This window comes from Vulpes vulpes, chromosome 15 (assembly GCF_048418805.1).
Source record: "Vulpes vulpes isolate BD-2025 chromosome 15, VulVul3, whole genome shotgun sequence".
NCBI classification, from domain to species: Eukaryota; Metazoa; Chordata; class Mammalia; order Carnivora; family Canidae; genus Vulpes; species Vulpes vulpes.
In genome coordinates, this window is record NC_132794.1 from 92,883,747 (window position 1) to 92,905,873 (window position 22,127).

Genomic DNA, 22,127 nt, shown 5'->3' on the forward strand with positions numbered 1-22,127 from the left:
CCGGATCTCCAGGATCATGCCCTGGGCCAAAGGCAGGCGCCAAACTGCTGCGCCACCCAGGGATCCCTAAAGATATTTTTGATAAGGCATTTGTGTATATGTACCTGTGTTTAAATACTTATGTCATGTTAAGTATTTATAGAAATGTGACAATTTTTTTGAATTGTTGAACTGATCATGTCATGGGTTTGTTTGTTTCTTTATAAATTGTGTATCTGCTGGATTAAGAGGATTTATGGAGGTGTTTAAACTATGGAGTTTAGTGAAAATTAGGTTCTTGTGTGCCAGCCAATTACCTGAGGTACTGGAATATAACAAAATGAAATATTACGATCCCTGTCGATCTAGCACAGCTGTCACCTTTAACAAAGTATATTCCACTCTAAAATATCACTAACCCAACTTGGGCAATTCATGGCAGACTATTGGGCATGTTCTGCTGCATTTTAAAGCATTAAATCAGAAGAAAGCTGTAGTATCTGCCTTCCATTCCTGGCCCCAGTGCCCTCTTCTGCAGACACTAGAAAAAACTCTTTTATTAAGTAATTGATGTTTGGAATATAATTATAAATAGAAACACATCACTCTGAGTTTAAACACTAAATGAAATAAAGTCTAATTTATTCAAAGTAAGCAATTTAAGTAAGCTTAATTAAAAGAATAATTCTATTATAAGTTACTGGGCACCTACCTTCCACTACATAAGTATAAAAAGCCTACAACCTAAAGTTTTATCTGAAAAAGTAGATTTTAAAACTGAAATTTATTAGGGAATAATCAATAAGGACAGTAGTAAGAACACAATAAACATTGAAAGAAAAGCATATTGGCCCTATGTGTCTTAAATAACAAAATACATCATACCTTTTATTGAGTTGTTTTCAAATAAAAGAACCTCCTTAATTATCCTATAGATAATTGGGACCTTTCTGGACTCATGTAAATTGTAGGACTTACCAAGTACTCATGGATGTGGTGTATCCATGGAAATGGAAAAGAATATAATTTTGGTGGAAAATAATTTCCACCATCATAAAAGAGTAAGCCTACCAAGAAAAAATATTTTAACTAATAAAATTAACAGGAATTGGGAGAAAATTGAATATAAAGCCAGGGAAATACATTTTTTAAGAAGTTTTATGTGACTTTCATAAAGTTGATGATTTGCTATGTCATATATATATTCTCCTAAACTCAGACAGGTAGAAATTTCTAGAACCACCACGTATATAGATCATAATGAAATAAAATTGGACCTAAAAATACATAATTGAAGAGTACTAAGCCATTTTTAAATGGTGACCAGTTCTCTTAGAAAGGTTTATACATAAGGCTCACAATAGAGTGTATAATGTATTCCCATGTGTTTTGTGTACATCTTTATATACATGAATCTCTCTGGAAGGTTACTCAGGTCACAGGTGGTTGCCTCTAAGGAGGGAGGAAGACTCAGAGGTCAGGGAATAGTATGAAAGGGAGATTAATTTCTCCCTTTGAATTTGAATTTATTACCACGTATACTATTACCTATTTAAAGAAATGCTGAAAATATAATTAATATCAAACTGATAAACCCTAAGTATCAACTGAATTAGAAAATATATAGAATATCATAAAATACAGAGAACCTCATTAAAGACATTATTATTTTTTTAAAGATTTTATTTATTTATTCATGAGAAACACAGATTGAGAAAGAGAGGCAGAGACCCAGGCAGAAGGAGAAGCAGGCTCCATGCAGGGAGCCCGATGTGGGACTCCAGGATCACGCCCTGGGCCGAAGGCAGGCGCTAAACTGCTGAGCCACCCAGGCGTCCCCATTAAAGACATTATTAAATAATACTTTATGTGCAGTATGTCAGAGTTTTAAGAAATTTTATTCTGAGTACTTAAATAAGAAAAAAAATCCATCCAGAAAAAGAACAAAATAGCAATCTGAAAAAAGAACAAATTAAATAATATAGTAATGAAAAAAATGTTAATGAGAAAGCCTTAAAGTCCATAATAAAATCAATATTTGGTTCTTTTTAAAGATTAACAAAATCAGTATTCTATTGGCATAGTTAATATGATAAGAGGGAAACAACAAAATGAGTTCTCTCTTCTCCTTTAAAACAGCTAGATTCAAAGAAATCACTTGAAAAAAAAATTGAAACTTGGAGTTCATTTTCTGTATAATACAAATGGGACAAGATGGTACAATCCATCAGCTTTCCTAACTAAAAAGGTAACAGTTGGAGACCAGCAACATCCCCAAAGAGTTATTCACTGACCAACTAAATTAGCTTCATTGAGGAATGCGGGGCTAATTTAAGAACAAAAACAAAATATGCCATGTTAATTAGAAAAGCAGTAAAGGGAAAAAATCCTCATGCTCATATCAATAGATAGCAGACAGGCAACTGACAAAATTAAGCAACCATTTTTTATTTTAGAAAACAAAAAACCACAAAAATCTTTGTAAAATCCATGATGAATAGTGAACAAAAAAGAAAAAGTGCTGTGAAACCAATCATATCCTTAAACTAACAGCCTCCTTATACACATGCATCTAAAGAAATTATTTGCTAAAGCTATCTATGCAAACACATTCATAGCAAATTGGTTAATTATAAAGTAGTAGTAGTTCTTATGTCTCCACCACTTATGTTTTGATATGATGAGACCATAATATAGTCATGAAAGAAGCAGAAAGCACATACAGAGATGTCAAGAGTGTGTACACAATAATTTTAACCACTATAAACCATTTTTCTAATTCATAGAGTTGGTATTTTACTGTGAAGGATTTGTTGGGTTTTGGGGGGGAGTAAAATGTCTAAATAAGCCAAAAAAAAAAAAAAAGATTGCACCTCCATAGCACATAACCAGATTATGATTTTAGTAACTATAAAGAATAGTAGGAAAACAAATAGCTCTTTTCTTTGCCCATTATAGAATCAATAAAAGGAACACTTTTTTTTTTTTCTGGTGTTACTTTTCCTGCTTGATTTCATGCCTCAGAATATTTTTGTTGTTCAGCTGTCCCACCCACTCTTTTTTCAGGGCCTCTAACATAGAGTCAAAAGAGGTTTTTCCCTGTAGAGTGAAATCTTTTCCTTTGTGAAGGTGGCAGGTAGCATCTTGGAGTTTACACATCCGTTGATATTACGTAGAACCATTTCACCTGTTACTGGAAGAGACTTTAAGCCTTCAGTACCAATCTTTTTTTGAGGATTTGGGAGTTGTAGGGTCTGTGTGTCCCTGTAAATAATAGATCTTTAATCCTGAGTCAAGTACAGATAGCACCCATTGTAAAGAAAAAATAAATTACTTGGATACCCATTGTTGACCCTATTTTTAACAAATTATACTTAGATATGTGTAAATTAAAAAAAAAACTAGATATAAGCTCCTTTTGCACTCTTTGAGTTAGAATTTGTATAAGCCAAAACAGATACGTGATTGATATTTTAAATGTGTCATTGATTGTTTGCCTGGTAGGAAAGTACCACTGGTCCCAGTGAGGCAAAGCTCTGATGCAGGCTCTTTTGCATTCAGCATGCTTGGGTCTCCATGGGCCCAGCAATGATTGACCCTTCAGCCCTTTATTCAATCTGAGTTATTTGTGCAGGATGCTGTGCTGTTATTTGGCTTCCACTGGGTGTGACTGGTCCTTACTTATGTTTGGTTCTCTCATGTCTCTCTCTCCAGTTCAGTGTTCCTCACACTTTTATGTGCAGAGGAATCACTTGCAGATCCAGTAGGGCTGGGGTGGAGTTTGAAATGCTGCTTATTTCTAACAAGCTCCCAGTTGATTGAGCAGCAAGGCTCAGCCATGATGATTCAGGTAGTAACAACTCCTTCGTAATGCAGTTGTGAGCCTGAAGGCTCTGGTTGACATCTGGTGATGGCATTTGGTTAGAAGATCGTCAACCAGATGGTCCCAAATATGTGTAAATTGATTTTTGACCATCAACATTGTAAAAAAAAATTTAACAAACATTCCTCAAGGGAACTTGCAGTCCCAAGACTACATCTCTGGACTCCAGGTTAAAAAACAATTGCTAGGGAATGTTTGAGCAGCAGAATAGACTCTCTTGGGGTCATGCTTCCCCTCTTAATGGGGTAGTGCTGGTGACCTTAACCTGGCATTCACACCCCCGGGATTTAGTTACCTTCCTTCAGGTGTCAAGCCCCATGGAATACTTTGTGATGGTGGTATAAAAAAACAAAAACAAAACAAGAACTTGAAGGTGAGCAGGAGACCTAGTGGATGCTCAGCATATGGTGCCCAAGGAAGTCTTTGGTCTCCCTGCGTCCATGGCATCTGCTGACCACTTGATCTTGTTGCCAACGAGAATAGCACAGGCTTCCACCTTGTGGCCAGGTGTAGCACAAGACTGCTTTTAGTACTTTCTGGATGCTTAGGAACTTTGAGGAGAGGAGAGCTACCTAATAACCTTCTTCCAAAGAAAGGTAGGGCACTTGTGTTGGTAAGTTTACTTGGGAAGCTAGCTTGGCCTGAGATCATGAGGCCTGCCTTCTTTTTCGTTGATTTATTTTTTTAAAGATTTTATTTATTCATGAGAGACACAGAGAGAGAGGCAGAGACACAGACAGAGGAAGAAGCAGGCTTCCATGCAGGGAGCCCGACATGGGACTCAATCCCGGGTCTCCAGGACCACACCCTAGGCCGAAGGTGGCGCTAAGCCGCTGAGCCACCTGGGCTGCCCTCTTTCATCGATTTAGACATGAAGACATAATTCCCTTTGGGAGCCCGTCATGTCCTGTGCTGATTTTTTTGTGTGTACAATATGCTAGAGTTTGGTAAATTTGTGGATGTTTCAAAAGTAAAATTGATATGTAGCTTCTTCCTTATATGGAAACAATCATTATCTAAAGACACCTGATTGGTCGTGAGCCAGCCAGGCCATTGCCTCATGGGGATGGCTTCAATTTGCATACTGGTAGGTTTACTTGGGTCACTTTTGGGAGCCATTGGCACATACAGAGGAATAAAAAAATGTTTACTGGATGTTTCTAAAACTTGCCTGCCAGAAAAGCTTCATTCATGTAGTGAGGAATACAGGGATGTGCAGTTTTCAAAACTTGGAATTGTAGAATCCTATAAAGTTTATAAAATTGTAGAATCCTATAAAATCCTAGAAAGAACCACAGGATCCTTTAATCTTTTGCAGTTTTATAAATGGAGTAAAAGGAGTCTGGCGCCGTGGTTCCTTCATGCTAATACTTGACAAAGTTTTCACTAGTTTGAGACCAAATGTGAAAAATAGAGAGCTGCTGCGAGGTCTTCATAAAATTACATGTACTCAGTTTAAAGACCTGTCTGTTCTGAAATTATATATTTTCTGTATTTGGGGGGTTAAGATGTCTGGTCTGATGCAGAATGATGGTTAGAGTGGATAGATGGGTGTGTTTTTCAAAATATCTATATGAAATAAAAATTTGGCAACCTCCTCTCTGAGGCTGAAGGTAGATTTCACTAATTCTGGGACTCCTCCGCCAGCAAGCATCGACCTGTGTACCGCCTCGTAGCCTGGTCAAGGTCAGCTGGGCGGGCTGCAGGAGATGCCTGATCTCCTCCACCTGCAGGCGGTGTCCCGAAGGACAGAGGGAGACAACCAAGGTGGCTAGCATCCAGCGCTTTGAGTCTTTATGCGGCTGTCCTTGTTCAATTTGCGGGCTCTCAGCCTCCGTGACTACAGGGGAGTTTCCTAAGAGGCCAGGGCACGCAGCTCCAGAGCTGGGGCCTTTGTCCATAGAGCCTCATAGCAACGGATTCCCAAACTTGCTGCCTGCTAGAATCAACTGGAGAGCTTTATTAAAATCCTCATGCCCAGGTTACACCCATATGAGTTAAATCCCAATGCCTCAGAGTGGGAGCCAGACATCAGGTCTTTTGTTTGTTTTTTAAATCCCCAGGAGTTTCCAGTGTACAGCAAGGGCTGGGAATCTCTGCCTTTGAGTTTACTTGGCAGGGGTTGGAGCGTGGCTCGTGTGGGTACTGCCCCCGGAAGAGCTCCTCCCCCAGAGGCAGACCCCGAGTTGTTATTTACAGTCTTTTGGGGGAGTGGGTGTTACCCTGCTGGTTCTGATGATAATTCTAAAGAATTGTGCAGGCACACAGAATACAGAAGGTCTTGTAGCTTGTAAAACAAATGGTCCAGATCGGTGGGGAACCCCACAAAGATGGGAGTCATGATGAGGCTCTGCTGCATTTGATGCTTCCTCTTGATTTTCTGTGTAGAAATTTGGGTTATGTCGCTGTTGAGCTTCCGACTACAGAGGCAGCCTCATATGTATATATGAACTCTCTGATACGAGATCAGGGGTTAGCGCAGCAAGAAGTAGATAATTGGGAAGATCTGTACCACCCCGTGCGTCCCGGCTCTGAGGATTGTCCCTCCCCGTCCTCTTCTTCCCCTCCTCTTAAGGGACCCTGCCTCTGAGGCCGGTCACTTTGCCTCTTCTTTGCTGCCCAGCCTTCTGCTTTGGCTCACTTAGTGACCACCTCTTCTCTCTTTCTGCTCCTCACTCCGGCTCCCTCTCCTTCCCTCCTCCCTCTCCCTTCCTCCCCTCCCTGGTCTCCATCTCCATCCTGACCTTCCTCTTAACCTTCATTCTTCCACTTTAGCCTTTCTTGATGGACTCTTCCCCCAAGGCCTCCTTCTGTCCCCTTTTGCCCCCAGTCCCACTCCCAGTCCCCAGCACCAATGCAGTGCCTTCCTGAAGTTTCTATCCATCTTCATGGTGTCTGTCTTCGGGTCCCTTAGAGCAAACATCTGTCATAATTAGTGACTCCTCCTCTCTTCCTTACACTTTGTTCTCCTCCTGCTTTCACCAAACTGTGGATCCCTTCTTGTAGCTTCTCTCCTAGCCATCTCGCAGCTGCATGGCTCCCAGCCCAGCATGAGCCCAGACTCCCTTTTCCTGCCTCGCTGGCCCACCACATAGGGAGCTCCTCGGCCTGCCCTGCTCTCCACGCTGCTCCAGCGCATCCCGCGGCTTCCTGTGCAAACCCACGGAGCCTGGAGGCCCCGCTCTCTCCCCACTTCTCCCCTGCCCTCCCTTCTCTTGCCTCAACTCTTACTCCTTACATTTTCCTTCCTGTACAAAATGTGTATAAGAACAGGGAGTAATCTTTTTCTCTGAATTTCCTACATTCTTGTGATCTTTTCCCCCCACAGGGTTTTTTGTTGTTGTTGACCACCATGTCCCACTGATCCTTCCCCTGCTTCCCTCTGTCTTGTGCACTGGAAACTCGTGGGTGGCCAGGACCATCTTTGCCCCGGGCCCCGCATGGTCAGGGTTTCCGGCACCCCTTTGCTTGCAGGATGGTTTTACATTATGGGTGGAGTTGTCAGTTCCCTTCCTACAGTGAGAGAGTTGGCCGGGAGTGATAAAACTAGTATTTTGAATGAAGGAAAACCTAAAAGAGAGACACTAGAGCGTTTTCTGAAGAAGTGCTTTGAGGAGAGTCTCCCATAACTGGGAATTTAGTATATAATAATAGGGAATGATCAAAATAATAGTTTGCGTTAGTGGGCACCATGGCAAACGTGTTGGTCAAGGGCTTGTTCTCTCATGTAATCCTTCTGAGCCCCTCTCCTGATTTGTAAGGGAGGGTGATTGTGTCTGTTACATGAGTTATGAGCATCTAAGTGAATTAATAAAGCCCTGACTTGTTAGCCTAGTTCCTCTTCAATAAATGGTACCATTATTTTTATTTACCCATCATAAAGGAAGTACCATAAAGGTAGCCTGTCACTGGGGGGGCAGCTATAGGTACGGTGAACAAGGCCATTCTGGCCCTTGGCTTGGAAATCCCGACGTGGAGCTCACTTACTAGGATGTTCCAGTGGCTTGGGAAATGCATGTTGGGCACCCACCATGCGGGGGTCATAGTGGACCCGAAGGCTAACAGGATGAGTCAGGCGTCTGCAGTCTGCCCTGGAGGAACCAATGAGTGAGGCTTTAGACAACTTAGAGAAAGAGAAGGCAAGGGAAGACTTCAGGGAGAGGTTTTATCCTGATGGAAGAAGGCTTGCTATGGTGCTTTCCCAAGACTGTGAGGAGGAAGTTCAGAGGTGGGGTGGTGCCCACAGGGGTCTGGGCCATAAAGGACCTGCCTGCAGACACCCCACACTGTGTTTGTGAGACCAGAGTGAGCTCCATCCCTGGAGCCCATGGCCACAAACAGTGTTAACCCAGACCCAATGCTGCTCCAGCTCTGAGCTCCTGCAAGACGCCGTCTTTCCCAGTGTTTGTCCCAATTGATGGGGAGAAAGCACCATGTTTTTATTACTGGAGAGCTCCTAAAGGATCCATGCATGAACTAGGGATGCTGGGAAAATACTAAGTGGACTCACAGAAATGAAACCTCACACCCTCACTGTTCTCTCTGCATTTCCAGACAAATCCAGTTGTCCTGTTTAAGATGAATTAACCCTCTTTTCTAACTGGGAAAGAGCATTTGAGGCTTTACTTCCCAGAGCTGGTTGGAAAAGGAATTCTAGACAAAAATCTGAGGAAGGACAAATCTTGCATTGAATTTGCAGAGAGATTCCTGGAACTGGACTGAAAACACTCCCCTTTTCTTCTCACAGGGGAAAGTGGAAGTAGAAGCTGGGAAAGAAGGTATGAAATTCGAAGCCAGTGCTTTCTCCTACTATGGTGTGATGGCCCTCACAGCCTCTCCAGGTGAGCTCTCCTTTTCAGCCCCTTGAGGCGGGGTTGTGCTTTAAGATAGAATACTCTTCTCCTGTCCCCTTTCTGTACCTGCCAGCTAGCCCTATTTATCAACTTCTTGAGCTTTTTCTTGAAACTTATCGCATATACCAGATGCCCTCCTGCCCCGCCCAATCATAAGTCTCTGCCCCCCATGAATTTTCACATAGCCAACACTCCGTGTAGAGCAGCACCCAGTTCAAGAAACAAACATCACCAACCCCACAAACCACCCTCCCCACCACCACACTGTATTAGGAACTGTTCCCCACACCACTGCCTTGACTTCTAAGCTAGTAGACTGGTTTTGCCTGTTTTTGAACTTGGTGTAAATGAACTTCTACAGGACATATTACATCAAGCCTGGCTTCTTTCACCCAGTGTTGTCCTTGTCACATTCATCATTATTGCTGTGTGTGCTTTATACCTTATTTCTTCTCATTGCTGTGCAGTGTCACATCACGTGAAGTATATTTTTTCATTGCTGATGGACATGGGGGTAGTTTCCTGTTTGGGGCTACCATGAATTGGGTGGCCGTGCACATTCGTGCATGTCTTCTGGTGAGTGTGTGTGCGTTTCTTTTGGGCATATGTGTAGGAGTGGAATTGTGGGCTCCCACATGACACCTGCAGCTTTAGTAGCTCCTGCCCTCCAGTTTGCCACAGTACGTAGCAGTCCACACTGCTAGCCTGCCTCTGCTGACAGGGGTTCCAGTTGCTCTACTTCCACTGCTAAATGTTATTGAGCCTTTAAAATGTTAACTGTTCTGGAGATTTTAAAGTTTGCATTTTCCTGCGGATGAATGAGGCTGTAAATGTGTATTTATTGACTAGAGCTGGCTCTTGTCTAGACAGCTGGTCAGTTGAGTCAGCCAGCTAATGATGGGTATGCCACAGGGTGTCAACTAAGTGTTTTGAGCACAAGATGCCAGCAACTGGTATCTGCCCTAGTAGGAATAGGGAGCACAAATACCTCTGGCTTGGGGCATTGCTTGCTTTGCGGTGTGCATGTGCTTGCTGCCTTACCCTGGCTGGACCAGTGTGGACAGGTAAACAGAGGTGCTGGAGTGCCACCTTGTGGCCACAGTGCCAAATGACATGCTATGCTAGGAAACTTACAAACCCCAAACTTAGAAATAACCCATCCTAAAACAACCTAGGCCACTTCTGGAAACCAGTCTCCAAAGGGGAGGGGATACCTCCAGACAGATCTCTTTTTGTGACCTCAGTATCCACCAGGCCACACAGTGTCCCAGGCATCCAAGGATATTACATTACAGTTAAAAAGCCAAGGAAGTGTTCAGGATTCTCTCATGTCCCTCAGCCTCCCCTGCCCCAGATGCATCTTCTCACTATCCCATCCTAGGGTGCTTGGCCACATTGGCCAGCCTCCCCACTGTCAACTGCTGACTAACACCAGTGTGAACATGGGCCTGTCTAACCCCACTTAATCATGTCTGCTGTAAACTTGAAGGTGATCTTCTGTTCTCACTGCTAGTGAGGAGGCAGGGAGGTTCCTAACTAGTCTGGGAGGACCACTGTATATGGTTGGCTGCCTCTGAGAAAGGTCCTTAGCTTCCTCCTTATTAACAGCATACCACAAGGCTACCTCGTGTGATTGTTAGAAGAATACAATGTGACTGCTTTTTAAGTTTGAAAGCACAGAGGAAATGTCGGTGTCAGAGTTGGGTGTTGAGCTTGTAACTGTTGTTTGGCAGCCAACTTCAAATTAGCCCTGGGTTGCAGAGTCAGATTTAGAAGGTGGCTTTGAAAAGAAAGAAGTGTAAGGGTACCATCTTATTGATCACTGTTTCTTGAAACCTAAACATTGGCCCAATTTATACTGAACTGTGGATTCACATACTGGCAAATGCCATTCAGAAATGTTGAGAGGCAGGTCTCCCATACAGCAAGCCTGTGGGGCTGCAGCAGACTGGCCTCGTTGGGAAATGCCAGGAAGGAAGGGGATCTCGTTAATAGCATCTTAATACAAAAGCCCAGTATATGACTTCACAAATAAGATTTGGGATTTTGTATATTCACTGAGAGATACAATTAGTGCTATAATCTCAAGATAATATTTCTATTTACTGATGTTGATTGCCTAGAAAAATCTTACAGTAATCAGTTTCAGGGCCCGCCCAGTTGTATGTCAATTATACTGCAATTTAAAAACAGAAACAAAAAACCCTGCCCAGGAAATAGGACTCCTGCCAGGTAGGGCAGTGCTGATTGGACTTTTCAATCAAATGGACCTGTGGCTCTCTGAGGAAGCAGTGATGAGGATGACTTTGGTCTGCCAATTCCCAGCAGACCTGTGTATAACACCCTTGATTTACTTTCCTCTGATATTTTGAACGTTCAGAGTATTCCAAAACAATTCAAAATATCAGGTCAAAATTATCATGACACAAAAGATGTCAGTGAATCGAATAACTTACTGCTTGCCATAGGTAGGGATGCTGTAGGCTTTGCTGGCGCAGGCGGCTTGGGTCATGCTCTTGGGGCAGGTGATTAATGGAGCTCCCCCGCCTTTCGTGGGGCTCATTGTGATTTAAATCCTTAAGAAGAGCACATTTTGAGCTATAAACCCCGATAGGGCATTAATGGCTTAAGAGATTTCTAGGTTAGTAGAGAAGCATTTGAATAGGATTTCTTCTGATTCCAGGCTCCCTGTATTCCACTTCCTGGAAAGCAGCGTGTATGCCTTTTTAATTTCCCTAATATCGTATAGGCTTTGTATTTCTGGAAGTGAACACTCATGTTAGTCGAAAGGTGTCTGCTCCTGTGCCCTGAGTGCAGAGATCTCCTTTCTTGCCTAGTGATATGGTCTCACCCTGTTTTTCTCCATTTTCCAGTTCCTTTGTCCCTGTCTCGTACCTTTGTTGTCAGCAGAACAGAGTTGTTAGCAGCAGGTTCTCCAGGTAACTCTGCATGTTTCCTTTTCATACTTCTTCCGGTTGCCTCCCTTGACCCCCCACAAAAGCCTGGTTGGCCAGATCTGTTCCCTTGATTTGGTCAAGGCTGTTTGCAGTTTCTCTTTGAGTTCTCAAACTCCACGTTTGCTGACTCAGGAGTGAGCTGTCCTGGGAAATACAAGCCCACAGCAGCTGTGGGAAGGATTCAGGACACTGACAGGGGACCCGTGGCGTGAGCAATGCTGACCCGCACAGAGTAAGGGTGATTCTGACCTGGAGCATCACTGCTCCCTGCCTGCCCCCCGCACCCCCCCACTCCCGCCCACATTGCTGACCTTGGGTTTTCAGGGCAGCCCAAGGGGGCTGCTTTTGGTTCTTTGGGGCCCCAAGCACCTTAAAACCTGAGGATGCTTCTATGGGACACGTGCACCCCAAAGCCTCAAGGACTGTGAAGTTTTCTCGGTGAACAGAAGCCCTGTCTGCAGAGACCTGGGCATTCTTGGTTCTGTTCATTTTTTCCAGCCTCCACGTGAATGGGGCCCATGCATCTCCGCCCTCTGACAGGCAGGTGGCCCTCTCTTTGTTTTTGAATTAGTGCCGTGCACATTCCTCACCAGCTGCTTGTCGCTGCCCTGCAGGAGAGTTTGGTCATGCCTGGCTAATACATCCAGCAGCAAAAAAGAAAGGCAAAAGTTTAATCTTTCTTTAATTAAAATTACTGAGCTTTTGGTAATACAATTTTTCTGTATTTATTTTGTTCCACACAGCTTATATCTTAAAATCTGATGAAATTGGCATTTTCATAATCCAGTTTCAGCAAAAACTCTCAAACGCTGATATTTAGTAAAAGAAACAATACATGTCCTAGAAAGAAACTAACGTTCCCTCAAGTTTTTGCTCTGAAAAAGCTTGAGGTGTTTGGGGATAAGGTATTATTTGTAGGACTGTTTGATTCAAACCAGCTGGCAGGAGATACATGTGCACACACATACACACATACATATGCACAGAAATATGTATTTGTGGATATGTATGTATGTTTGTGTTTTTTCTCGCCATTTCGTTTGCTGGCATCTGCTACCTGTTCAAAATGTCACAGATGCTGAGGTAAAGTGACTTTTGGATGAAACTCATGAAATGTTATTTGTATTTCACTTTTCCCTGCAAAACTTAGAGATTTCTTAGCTGTGTCTACTCTATCTGATCCTGTAATTTAAAACAAAAAAATTTTTTTTTTCATTTTGTGGGCCCAGGCCTTCAGGATCCTGGCATTACAATAATATGATACCAAATAAGTGGAGGTTGAGCTAAACCAGTGATTTCCAGCCTATTCCAAAAGATGCTTTGTGGTTCCAAGGGAGGAGGCTGGGAATGTTTCTGTATAGGATCCTTCTGGCTTACTCATAAAAAGAAAGAATTCCTAGGCGAAATGACTAAAAAGCAGAAAAAACAATGCTGAGAAGGCATAAGAGGAGTTAAAAATGGAAAGATTTTATCATAATTATAAAAATTTGGCACATAAATTTGGCAACAGAATATGACCTGAGCTGGGGGCTGGCCACTTAAAGTCTTTATTCCCCTGGGTCTGAATACTCATCTTTCTCACTGTGTGTTGATGAACAACTGGTTGCACTGAGTCCCTGTCACACTGTGACAGAAGGGGTCCCGGGAAACACGGTCTGCTTCAGACTGGGACTGGGACGCCAGGCAGTGGGTTCCTGATGAAAACGAGGGCTCATCTCACAAGAACCGAGGGCAGTGGGTTGAGAGAAAGCTGACTAGGAGTCTAGATACCCTGGGGAAAGCCGAGAGATTGCCCTGGAATCCTCCCCAGGAGGAAAGAACAGAAGACTCAGAAGGAAGGCCTCTGACCTCTAACTGCTGATGCACCCAGTTGGATCAGTAAGCACAGTGCCCTCTGCATGTCTCGGTTTCTTATCCTTAATTTTTTTTAAGATTTTATTTATTCATGTGATATACAGAGAGGGAAGCAGAGACATAGGGAGAGCGAGAGGGAGAGCGAGAAGCAGGCTCCCTTACATGGAGCCTGTTGCGGGACCCAATCTTAAGACCCTGGGATCACGACCTGAACCAAAGGCAGATGCTCAACCACTGAGTCACCCAGGTGCCCCTTCTTAACCTTTAAATCATCACACCCAAGAGTAAATACTGTCTATAGAAATGGTGGTGCGGGGATCCCTGGGTGGCGCAGCAGTTTAGTGCCTGCCTTTGGCCTAGGGCACGATCCTGGAGACCCGGGATCGAATCCCACGTCAGGCTCCCGGTGTATGGAGCCTGCTTCTCCCTCTGCCTGTGTCTCTGCCTCTCTCTCTCTGTGTGACTATCATAAAAAAAAAAAGAAAAGAAAAGAAAGAAAGAAATGGTAGTGCGATCTGGGGCTCAAGCCCAGGGCTACAGTGGGATCCCTTGTTTCAAAAAACAGGTTTGAGGGTTCGATCTGTCAGCCTGGGTGAAGCTTTCCCAAGTACAGAAAGGCTCAGTCCTGGGGGTAGCGCAGAGTGGAGAGGCCTGGGATGAGGCCAACAGGAAACAGAGTACTGGTAACAAGGCTTATTGATGGGATATTTATTAGGTGTCAGATGCTGTGCTAAGCACTTTATACATTATCTCCTTTGGAATCCTCATGACTTTATGAGGTGGGAACCATTATCCATCTTTTAATCTGAGGCTTCACGACATCGGGTCATCTGATCAAAGTTCCTTTCTGCTAAGTAGAAAACATGATAAATTATTCATTTGCCCTGTTGTGTTCAAAGATAAGGGAAAGCAACCAGAGGAACGGCTACTCTGAGTTTAATTTGAACAATAGAAAATGGGTTTTGATAAAATCGTAGGGGAAGTGTGCTGTGACAGTTTTAGGAGAAAGTAAACTCGCCCGCTAAAGGTTCAGTGAAGACTCACCGTGTTTTGTCCTGGTCCTATTTTGAGGAGGGACATTTATTGAGTGGAAGGAATATTCGTCAGATGGTGGTCAGGAAGGGGGTGAGGGGTGGGAAAACATGTGGCATGAAGGACATCGAAGTGTTTAGCCTGGAGAAGAAGAGGCTTAAGGCAAAGGCAACCGTCTTCAGACACTTAAGGGCTGTTTGAAGTAGCAGAGGAATGGTGGCCCCTTGGGGGAGCTCTGGGGCGGAGGGAGGCCACGCCAGCCCGAGACGGGGATTTTGCTGGGCTGCTGGGCTGCTGGGCGTGATGACAGATGCGGAAGAGCAGGACCAGCGGAGGGCAGCTCCTCTGGGGGGGGTATACTAGTAAGGGGTCCCCTCCAGTCCTGCGACATGACGCAGGTCAGGACCTGTCCTCTGTGAACACCCACTTAATATTTGTGGAGTAGATTTGATTGGAAAAGCAAAAACGGAGGAAGCCCCGATGAGGGTGGGAGGTGGGTTATGTTCAACAAAACGTATGTTAGAAGCTCCGGTCAACTTGCCTTTTGAGAGCAGCAACACTAGACTCGCTGAATTCCTTTTCACTTTAATAAACGAGTCCGGTCCATCTCCTCGCAGACCCCCTCACAGCACCTGTGCTCCCTCAGGCCTTTGAAGAGTTTGGTGTCGTCTAGTGTCCCCGAAACACCGAGACACCCTTGAGCTGCCCAAAGGGGATTTTACTGGGGTCAGAGACAAAGATCATAGGTTCGGCTGTGGAGAGGGGGTGGTATGAGCACACAGAACTATTTTGATCCCTTTAAAACACGTATTGATTTACCAACATTCTCAAGTACTTTGCTTGTGGCAAAGTAACGAAGGGCTGCCCTCCTGTGCCCTGTGTGGTATATCCAGCAGCTTCTGTGATTCAGGCCTAGTCGGCCTGAGGCCTGTGCGTTTCGCAGCCCCAGGGGATGCTCCTGACGCAGGTGTGCAGCCTGGGGACCTCGCTGTCAGAGACTCACTCGGGAGGGATTGTGTGTGCATGAGGGAGAGAGAGAGAGAGAGAGAGGGAGAGAGGGAGAGAGAGAGGATGTGCGCCTGCAGGAATGGGCCGAGCAGCAGAACTGATCAAACCCTCCGGACAGCAGGCCGCCGTCGAGGTGGTGAGCTGTACGGCCCGTCTGGGTTAAGCTGATTGAACTGGTCTATTAATTACTACTTTCTATTATTTGGAAAATAAAGAGCTGACTGTGTTGGTTCTGTCTACCTCGCTTAAAAGGTTATGGGGGGTTTGTTTGTTTGTTTGTTTTCCTCCGTGTCTAGGTGAAAACAAGTCGCCTCCTCGCCCGTGTGGCTTGAATCACTCAGACTCTCTGAGCCGAAGTGACCGGATCGACGCAGTCACGCCGACACTGGGGAGCAGCAACAATCAGCTCACCTCCTCGTTCCTTCAAGTCTACATCCCTGACTACTCAGTGCGGGCCCTCTCTGACCTTCAGTTCGTTAAGGTGAGAGGGGAGCGCGTGCTTTGGCGGGGCCTGGCCGCCGGAGGGGACCTGCTCCAGCAGGTGGCTTGGCTCCCCGGCCCATTTGGGCTGCCCTACCTCCAGCTCCTGTGCCCAACCAAGACTTAGGCTCCGGAAAACACTTATCTCCCTGGCTCTGTTAAAAGAGCTGCCAAGTCAGATGTGGCTTTTTCAGGGAGTGAGAGCCAGAGGCAGAAAAAGGAGGAACCTCTCTCAGCAAGTCCTCGTGAGCTCGTGAGTCCAGTGAGTCCGGGTGGCCACAGAAGGGCTGAGGTCGGAGTCTCCGAAGACTTGCTGAGATGGGGTGGGAAGAACCCTCTGTTTCTCTTCTGCCCCATACAGGGTTCTTTTCTCAGTCTGAAATAAAGGTGTCTTCTGAAGAACGAGCCAACTTCCACTGGTGGAAGCCTATCTCCATTTTCCAGTCTCTGAAATTTTGAGACGAAAATTTGGAAATGGCTTAGATCAGTAAACACTGACTTGTCCGCCAGAGTTCACTTGAACTTGCAAGGTGACTCAGTTTATACATGAGGATGATATTTTCCTAGAAAAACTTTGAGGGGCCTTTCTGGGGGAGCTGGGGTGGGGGATTTTAACATGTAATACGAAGTAGAGACAGGAACACGTAAAAATAAGCATTGTCTTCGTTTGTCTTCTGTACCATCTTCTGGCCCCAGATCTCAAGACAGCAATACCAAAATGCCTTGATGGCATCCCGGATGGACAAAACCCCTCAGTCTTCAGACAGTGAAAACACTAAAATTGAATTGACTCTTACGGAGCTGCACGACGGTTTGCCAGACGAGACCGCCAACCTGCTCAATGAACAGAACTGTGTGACACACAACAAGGCCAACCACAGCCTGCACAGTGAAGGGGCCATCTAGAGCGCCCACCGCTGCCCCTCGCCCCCCAACTCCCGAGGCCCCAGGCCTGCCGACCATGAACCCCATTAGCGTGAGCTTGTGTGCCATGCTGCGTCCTGCAACATCCTGAGACCAAAGACTTTGTCCCCTTCCCGGAAGCCGCCGCGGAGGATGGCCAGGGCGGGCACAGAAGCTAGAGGTGTGACACCAACAGCCAGGACATGGCATTCGAGATTTTGGAGATGAACTTCTTCCACCCAAATAGAATCATGTTTATTTTTTCAGTTGTATCTTCTATCTTTATTCACTCTCCTCCTCCCTCAATTTGCATGAAGTTGAAAATTGTTGCGGTTTATTTTATTTTTTTCCCAAGAGATGATGTTTTTAAACAGTGTCTTTTGCAGAGTTGTACGTTGTTGTGTCTGAAACTCTGCCGTGACTCCGTGAGGTGACCTGAGCCCAACGGACTGGCTGCTCCCCCTCCTCCCCCCCCACCCCCCATGGCCCTGTCGCTGTGGAACTTGAAGGATGAATGAAGAAAACTGTCCCGCGGGGGGCGGGGCCTGCACGGCGCCCTCCCCGGGCCCCCCTCCGCCGCCTCCGTGAGCTCAGTGTTGTTTTAAGTTAACGTTTAACCGCGTCCTTTCCCTCAGAGAGGTTTAACATTTGCTTGGAATGTGATTTCTGCTCCTCTAAGGAATTTTTATCACCAAAATGAATGTTCATGAATTTTAAGGCCACGGTTTATCATTGGCGAGAGGCAAGCGGGCTGCATCCCGACCGACCTTGCTGCAGCCTGGATCCTCGGCCCCCCGCGCCCCGCGCCCGGCGCTGCGCCCCCAGCCAGGGCGCCCTAGGGCACAGGCCGTCCTCCCGGGCTCGAGGGGCGGCGCGGGGAGGCCCGCGGGGCGGGGCCGGGGGGCTCCCTGGGGCTGCGCCTCCTCGCCCCTGCCTGGGCTCCTGGGCCCCTGGGCTCCGCGCCCCAGGACCGCCGTGCCCCGCCCCCCGTGCGCCCCCTCCACGGTGCGCCAGGGCCGGTGTGGCCCCAAACAGGGATTCAGAAGCCAAATGTGTGTTGTGGCCATTTCATGTGTGTCTCCGCCTTATGTTAATACCAAATTCCTCCCGCGTAGTGAAGTTAGTGTCAGGAGATGTTTCTTGAGTGACTGGGTTCCTAACTGTCTTATCTGTTCCAAGTGTCAGCCCAAGGGGCGTGTGCGTTTTGTGGGCCACGCCGCACCCCGAGTTGGGCTCCTCCGACGCAGTGACCGCAGGGCGGCCCGCGCGCTTCCAGGCCCTAGCCCAGAAGACAGGGCTCTCCCCTGGGTCCCGCTGACTGAAGGGAAGGCCTGGGCTGGGCAGCGGGTTCCCCCTCCCTCTTCAAGGTAGGAGTGTGCCCCCCCAGGTAGGGCTCTGGGTTGGGGAGCCCCCAGCAGCACGCCAGGCTTGCCTCTGGACGAGCAGTGTGGTGGCTCCTGTGTCACAGGCACATTTACCACAGTATTTCCTCTGGGATGTCTGCCCGGAGGGTCTTCCTCATAGGGTGCCATGCCCCTTGGTGAGGGTCACAGGGTGCCCCCTAAGGGGGCTGAGTGGCCCACTACTGGCACCCAACCTGCCACCGTGGGATGGAGCCCCCCACTCTGTAGCTTCATGTTAGTGGGACCCTGCACCCCGAGTATCCCCTTTTATAAACAGATCCATCCAAGAGCAGGTCTGTTTCTAAGACGCATCTAGCCAAGCACAACCCCAGTGTGGCGTGGGAACTGGGACTATCCCCGTAAGGAAGTGAACCGTGGGTCTTGCAAGGGGAGCGGCCCCCCTCCAAGCACCACGCTCTTACTCCCAGCCTGGACAGTACTCGCCTCCCCGCTGGGTTGGTGGAGCCTGGCCCTGCCACGCCGGGGTTCCTCTGACTTTCGGGAACTCTGCCCCCTTGGCCCGGTCCCTGCTGATCTGCCTTTCCACATGCGGCCTGTCTCAGGGTGCCTTGCTACTGGAAGGAGCTGCTGGAAGCAGGGTTAATGTGCTGGGTCTTTTTCAGAGCCCCCACGGTTCCTTTGTGAATCCTAAAGCTCTGTGAGAGGCCGGGGATTCCAGCTGCTGGCTCCTTGACTTCAGAGAGAAACCAAGAACTTGTCATCACTATCATCCCTACTCAGTGTGGTGGCTTTTTGAAAAGTCTGCTGTAAAGTGCTGGCAGGGATGGCTTTGCAGCAGAGGCTCCTACGCCCAGAGGATGAAACTTTAGTCTCTCGAGTTGGTATTTATTTTCTGTACACCACTCTCTACCTTTGATTATTCATATTTTGTAACAACAGAGAATTGAAAATCGTTCCTGGCTATAGTTAAATATCTGCTTTGGGAAAAGCTCAAGACCCTTCAGATCACACTCACTGTCTTGAGTGATCAGATTCTTGCCCCGGGCCCTGCTTTCCCTCTGGAAACTAACTTCAGGCTATTGAAGGAGAAGCGCCAGCTCATTGCTTCACTGGGCAGCAGGATGATTGTGGCTTAGACGTTCTGTGCAGTCATGTCTATAAAGGGGAGAGTCCGGCAGAGAAGGGCACTGAGTATTTGAGATCTCCGTGTGCAGTGGCCAGGTCTCGGAATGCAGCACCAGTAGATCAGCCTTGCCTAGGGCTGCCGGCTTTAAGTGTGGAGGGGAGTGGGCTTTGCAGCAGACACGGGTGCTGGTGTCTTGAATGCTGCTGGAGCCCTGGCTATCGGGCCCAGCACCCGTCTGCCGTGGCTTCTGCGGCCGGGGCTTCGAGCCCTGGCTCAGTGGGACCAGACAGGGCCTCCTCCTGTTTCTAGCCACTGTAGCATCCCAAAGGTTCCACCTGCAACTGGATCCCTAGTATCTGGATGTTCCCAGGACAGTCTGCTTTGTTGTTATAAATGAGAGGGTTTTGTTCCCAATACTACCCTACAGGTTCTTTCCCTTGTTGGTCTCTGTTCATATTTATCAGGCAAGTTCAAAATCCTGTATTTAAAGTTTTAGGAAAACAGAACATTAAGATCTGTAGGTACATGGATATGGGGTGCCAATCAACTAGTTTAAGCCATGGTTCTCACGTAATTTCATACCACTTGACCCCATTCTTCCCTCCTTCCTCACCTTCGCTTCCCTCCTTGCCCACGCTGACAAGATTGGCTTCCCCACGTGGGAGGAAGTAGGATACCGTGCCATTTTCTCATGTAACTTTAAGGAACTTCTGTGCAGAGGTTGAACACAGAACTTCACATCAATATGGAACATTAACTGTGAATATGTTTCCCTGTGCTGTCCCCAGTGCCATCTCACTAAAGGATCAGCTTTCTAAGTCTAGGAAAGTAGTGGTAGGTACAAGTAGAACTGCATTTTCCCTAGGAGTGGAGGTAATAGGAATTGGGCTGGGCAGGGACCACAAGCTTCCGCCCCCCACTTCTCTCAGGTTGAGAAGCAGACCTCAGGAGGCCCTTGGCTGATTGAGCCTCTGTCCTGGCTGGTCAAAAATAAGAACAAACCCAACCCTATCATCTTCTGAAAACCAGCCAGGGATCTATGGCCCTCTTCACTCATCCTGGGCCAAGATCCCAAGGTTCCTCCAGGGCTGGCCAGGGGTGATCCTCAACGAAAGACTCCTCTGAGCCAGTACAGGAAGGGTCCTCAACTTGGAAACAGCTGCCAGGGGAGGGTTGACAGTGGCACATGTCACGCCTCAAGTTCTCTGGTGGCATGAACAGCAGGAATGATTGCCCTGCCAGTTTTGACCTCAGAGACGGGTTTTTCTTGCAGGGGGTTGACAGAGCTGGCCATTCAGGATGTGGGGGCGTCTGGGGCGCCGGTGCAGTTTCCAAGGACATGGTTTCTGGGCTGGGCTTGGTTCCACTGTAGGCTCTGTGCTCGTGGTGCTTCCATCCAGCAAGGAAGGACGTCTGTGTCAGTTGTAGATGAATGCAAAGTTAGGAGGGAGTTAGAGAACTGAGTACGAAAGTGGTTTGGAGTGATTCAGAAATTTTCCGATGTAAATTTATCAATGAGCAACCTACTCAGTGGATTTTTATATCTCAGGGCCATTTACAGATCTTTATCTTTTCATATTTCTTTTGTATTCAAGTGGGCTGATAAGAGAGATGAGTTCAGGGAACTCTGAGATGAGTTTCATTTGCCTCCATTTGAGGGCGAGCTTGCTGATGTCACCGTCCCTCCAGGCTGTGGCAGTGGGCCTCCTTCCTCTAACACTCGCAGGCATTCTTCCTGCAGTGAGTGCTTACCTGCTGGTTTTCCTTCTGCCCTGTCTGAAGATTCCCAGAGTCCCTGGTCAGCCCGAAGGACAGAAGGAGGCAATGGCAGTTCATAGCAATTGCAGAGCTTGGAGCAGCTTTCCTCCTGCCTTGGGCTGGGGACTTCCTTGGCTTCTTAGACCTTTGTGGTTGGCTCTACACAAGTAATCTTTCTGTGTATGCTAGAGCCACTGACATTTCACTAGACTCACTGTAAATATCTTCCGATGGGAAATACCAGGCTGTACTTGAAGCAACATTTAGAAACAAAGGTTCTAGTAGCAAGAGCGTAAAGTTCTAGGAATTTGTATAGCAAGGTTTTTATGTACACAGCTCCAACACATACTATACGAAAGACTTGAGTTAGTACATATCTTTGAGTTCGAATACCCACTTATGTTGAGTTTAAACATAAACTGGAAGAACAGCTTGCCTTGCCTGGCAGGGTATCTTCTGGTATTTGCCCACATCTGACCCAACACGGATTCACTTGGAAAGTGATTCTTTTGGGGCCAGATTCTTCTTAGGCTCACCCTGGGAAGAATTCTTACAGACCTGGTGGGGCTTGGGTGTGCCTTCCCTTTTTGTTGGAGGCCCAGGCCCCTTGGTATACTTAGCTGGTCTCAGGCTCCTGGAGTAGGAAGGAGTAAGGGATCAAGACTTTCATTCCCCTGAGAGCCCCAGCTTAGCTTCTGATTCATTCTTCCCCATGTCTGAAGTCTACTGTGAAGGCGGAGTGTATCAGTCCATTGACTTCTCTTATTTCTGGAGTCTTAAATCTACAAATGTATATGCTTTATTTTATATTATTATTTATTATGTACATATGCCTCTACTGTTAGTACATTGTGACTAAGCCGAGATATTTTCTAGAGCCCCTCATCCATGGAGCCTAGGGTTCTCTTGTCCCTTAAAGTGGGTGAGAAG

At 46.6% G+C, this 22,127-nt stretch overlaps 1 protein-coding gene across 2 annotated transcripts in view; it reads left to right on the plus strand.

Annotated features, from left to right (window-relative positions):
* Positions 1-17,666, plus strand: part of CNNM2 (cyclin and CBS domain divalent metal cation transport mediator 2) — a 148,800-nt gene extending 131,134 nt beyond the window's left edge. Inside the window, exons 5-8 of one of the 2 annotated variants that reach the window (XM_025993012.2) lie at positions 8,610-8,703; positions 11,589-11,654; positions 15,863-16,047; positions 16,743-17,666. In XM_025993012.2, the coding sequence (XP_025848797.1) occupies positions 8,610-8,703; positions 11,589-11,654; positions 15,863-16,047; positions 16,743-16,952 (555 nt within the window). In that variant the 3' untranslated portion in view covers positions 16,953-17,666. The remainder of the gene's footprint in view (positions 1-8,609; positions 8,704-11,588; positions 11,655-15,862; positions 16,048-16,742) is intronic. The other variant, XM_025993016.2, reaches the window with a different exon arrangement.
* Positions 17,667-22,127: the final 4,461 nt, after the last annotated feature.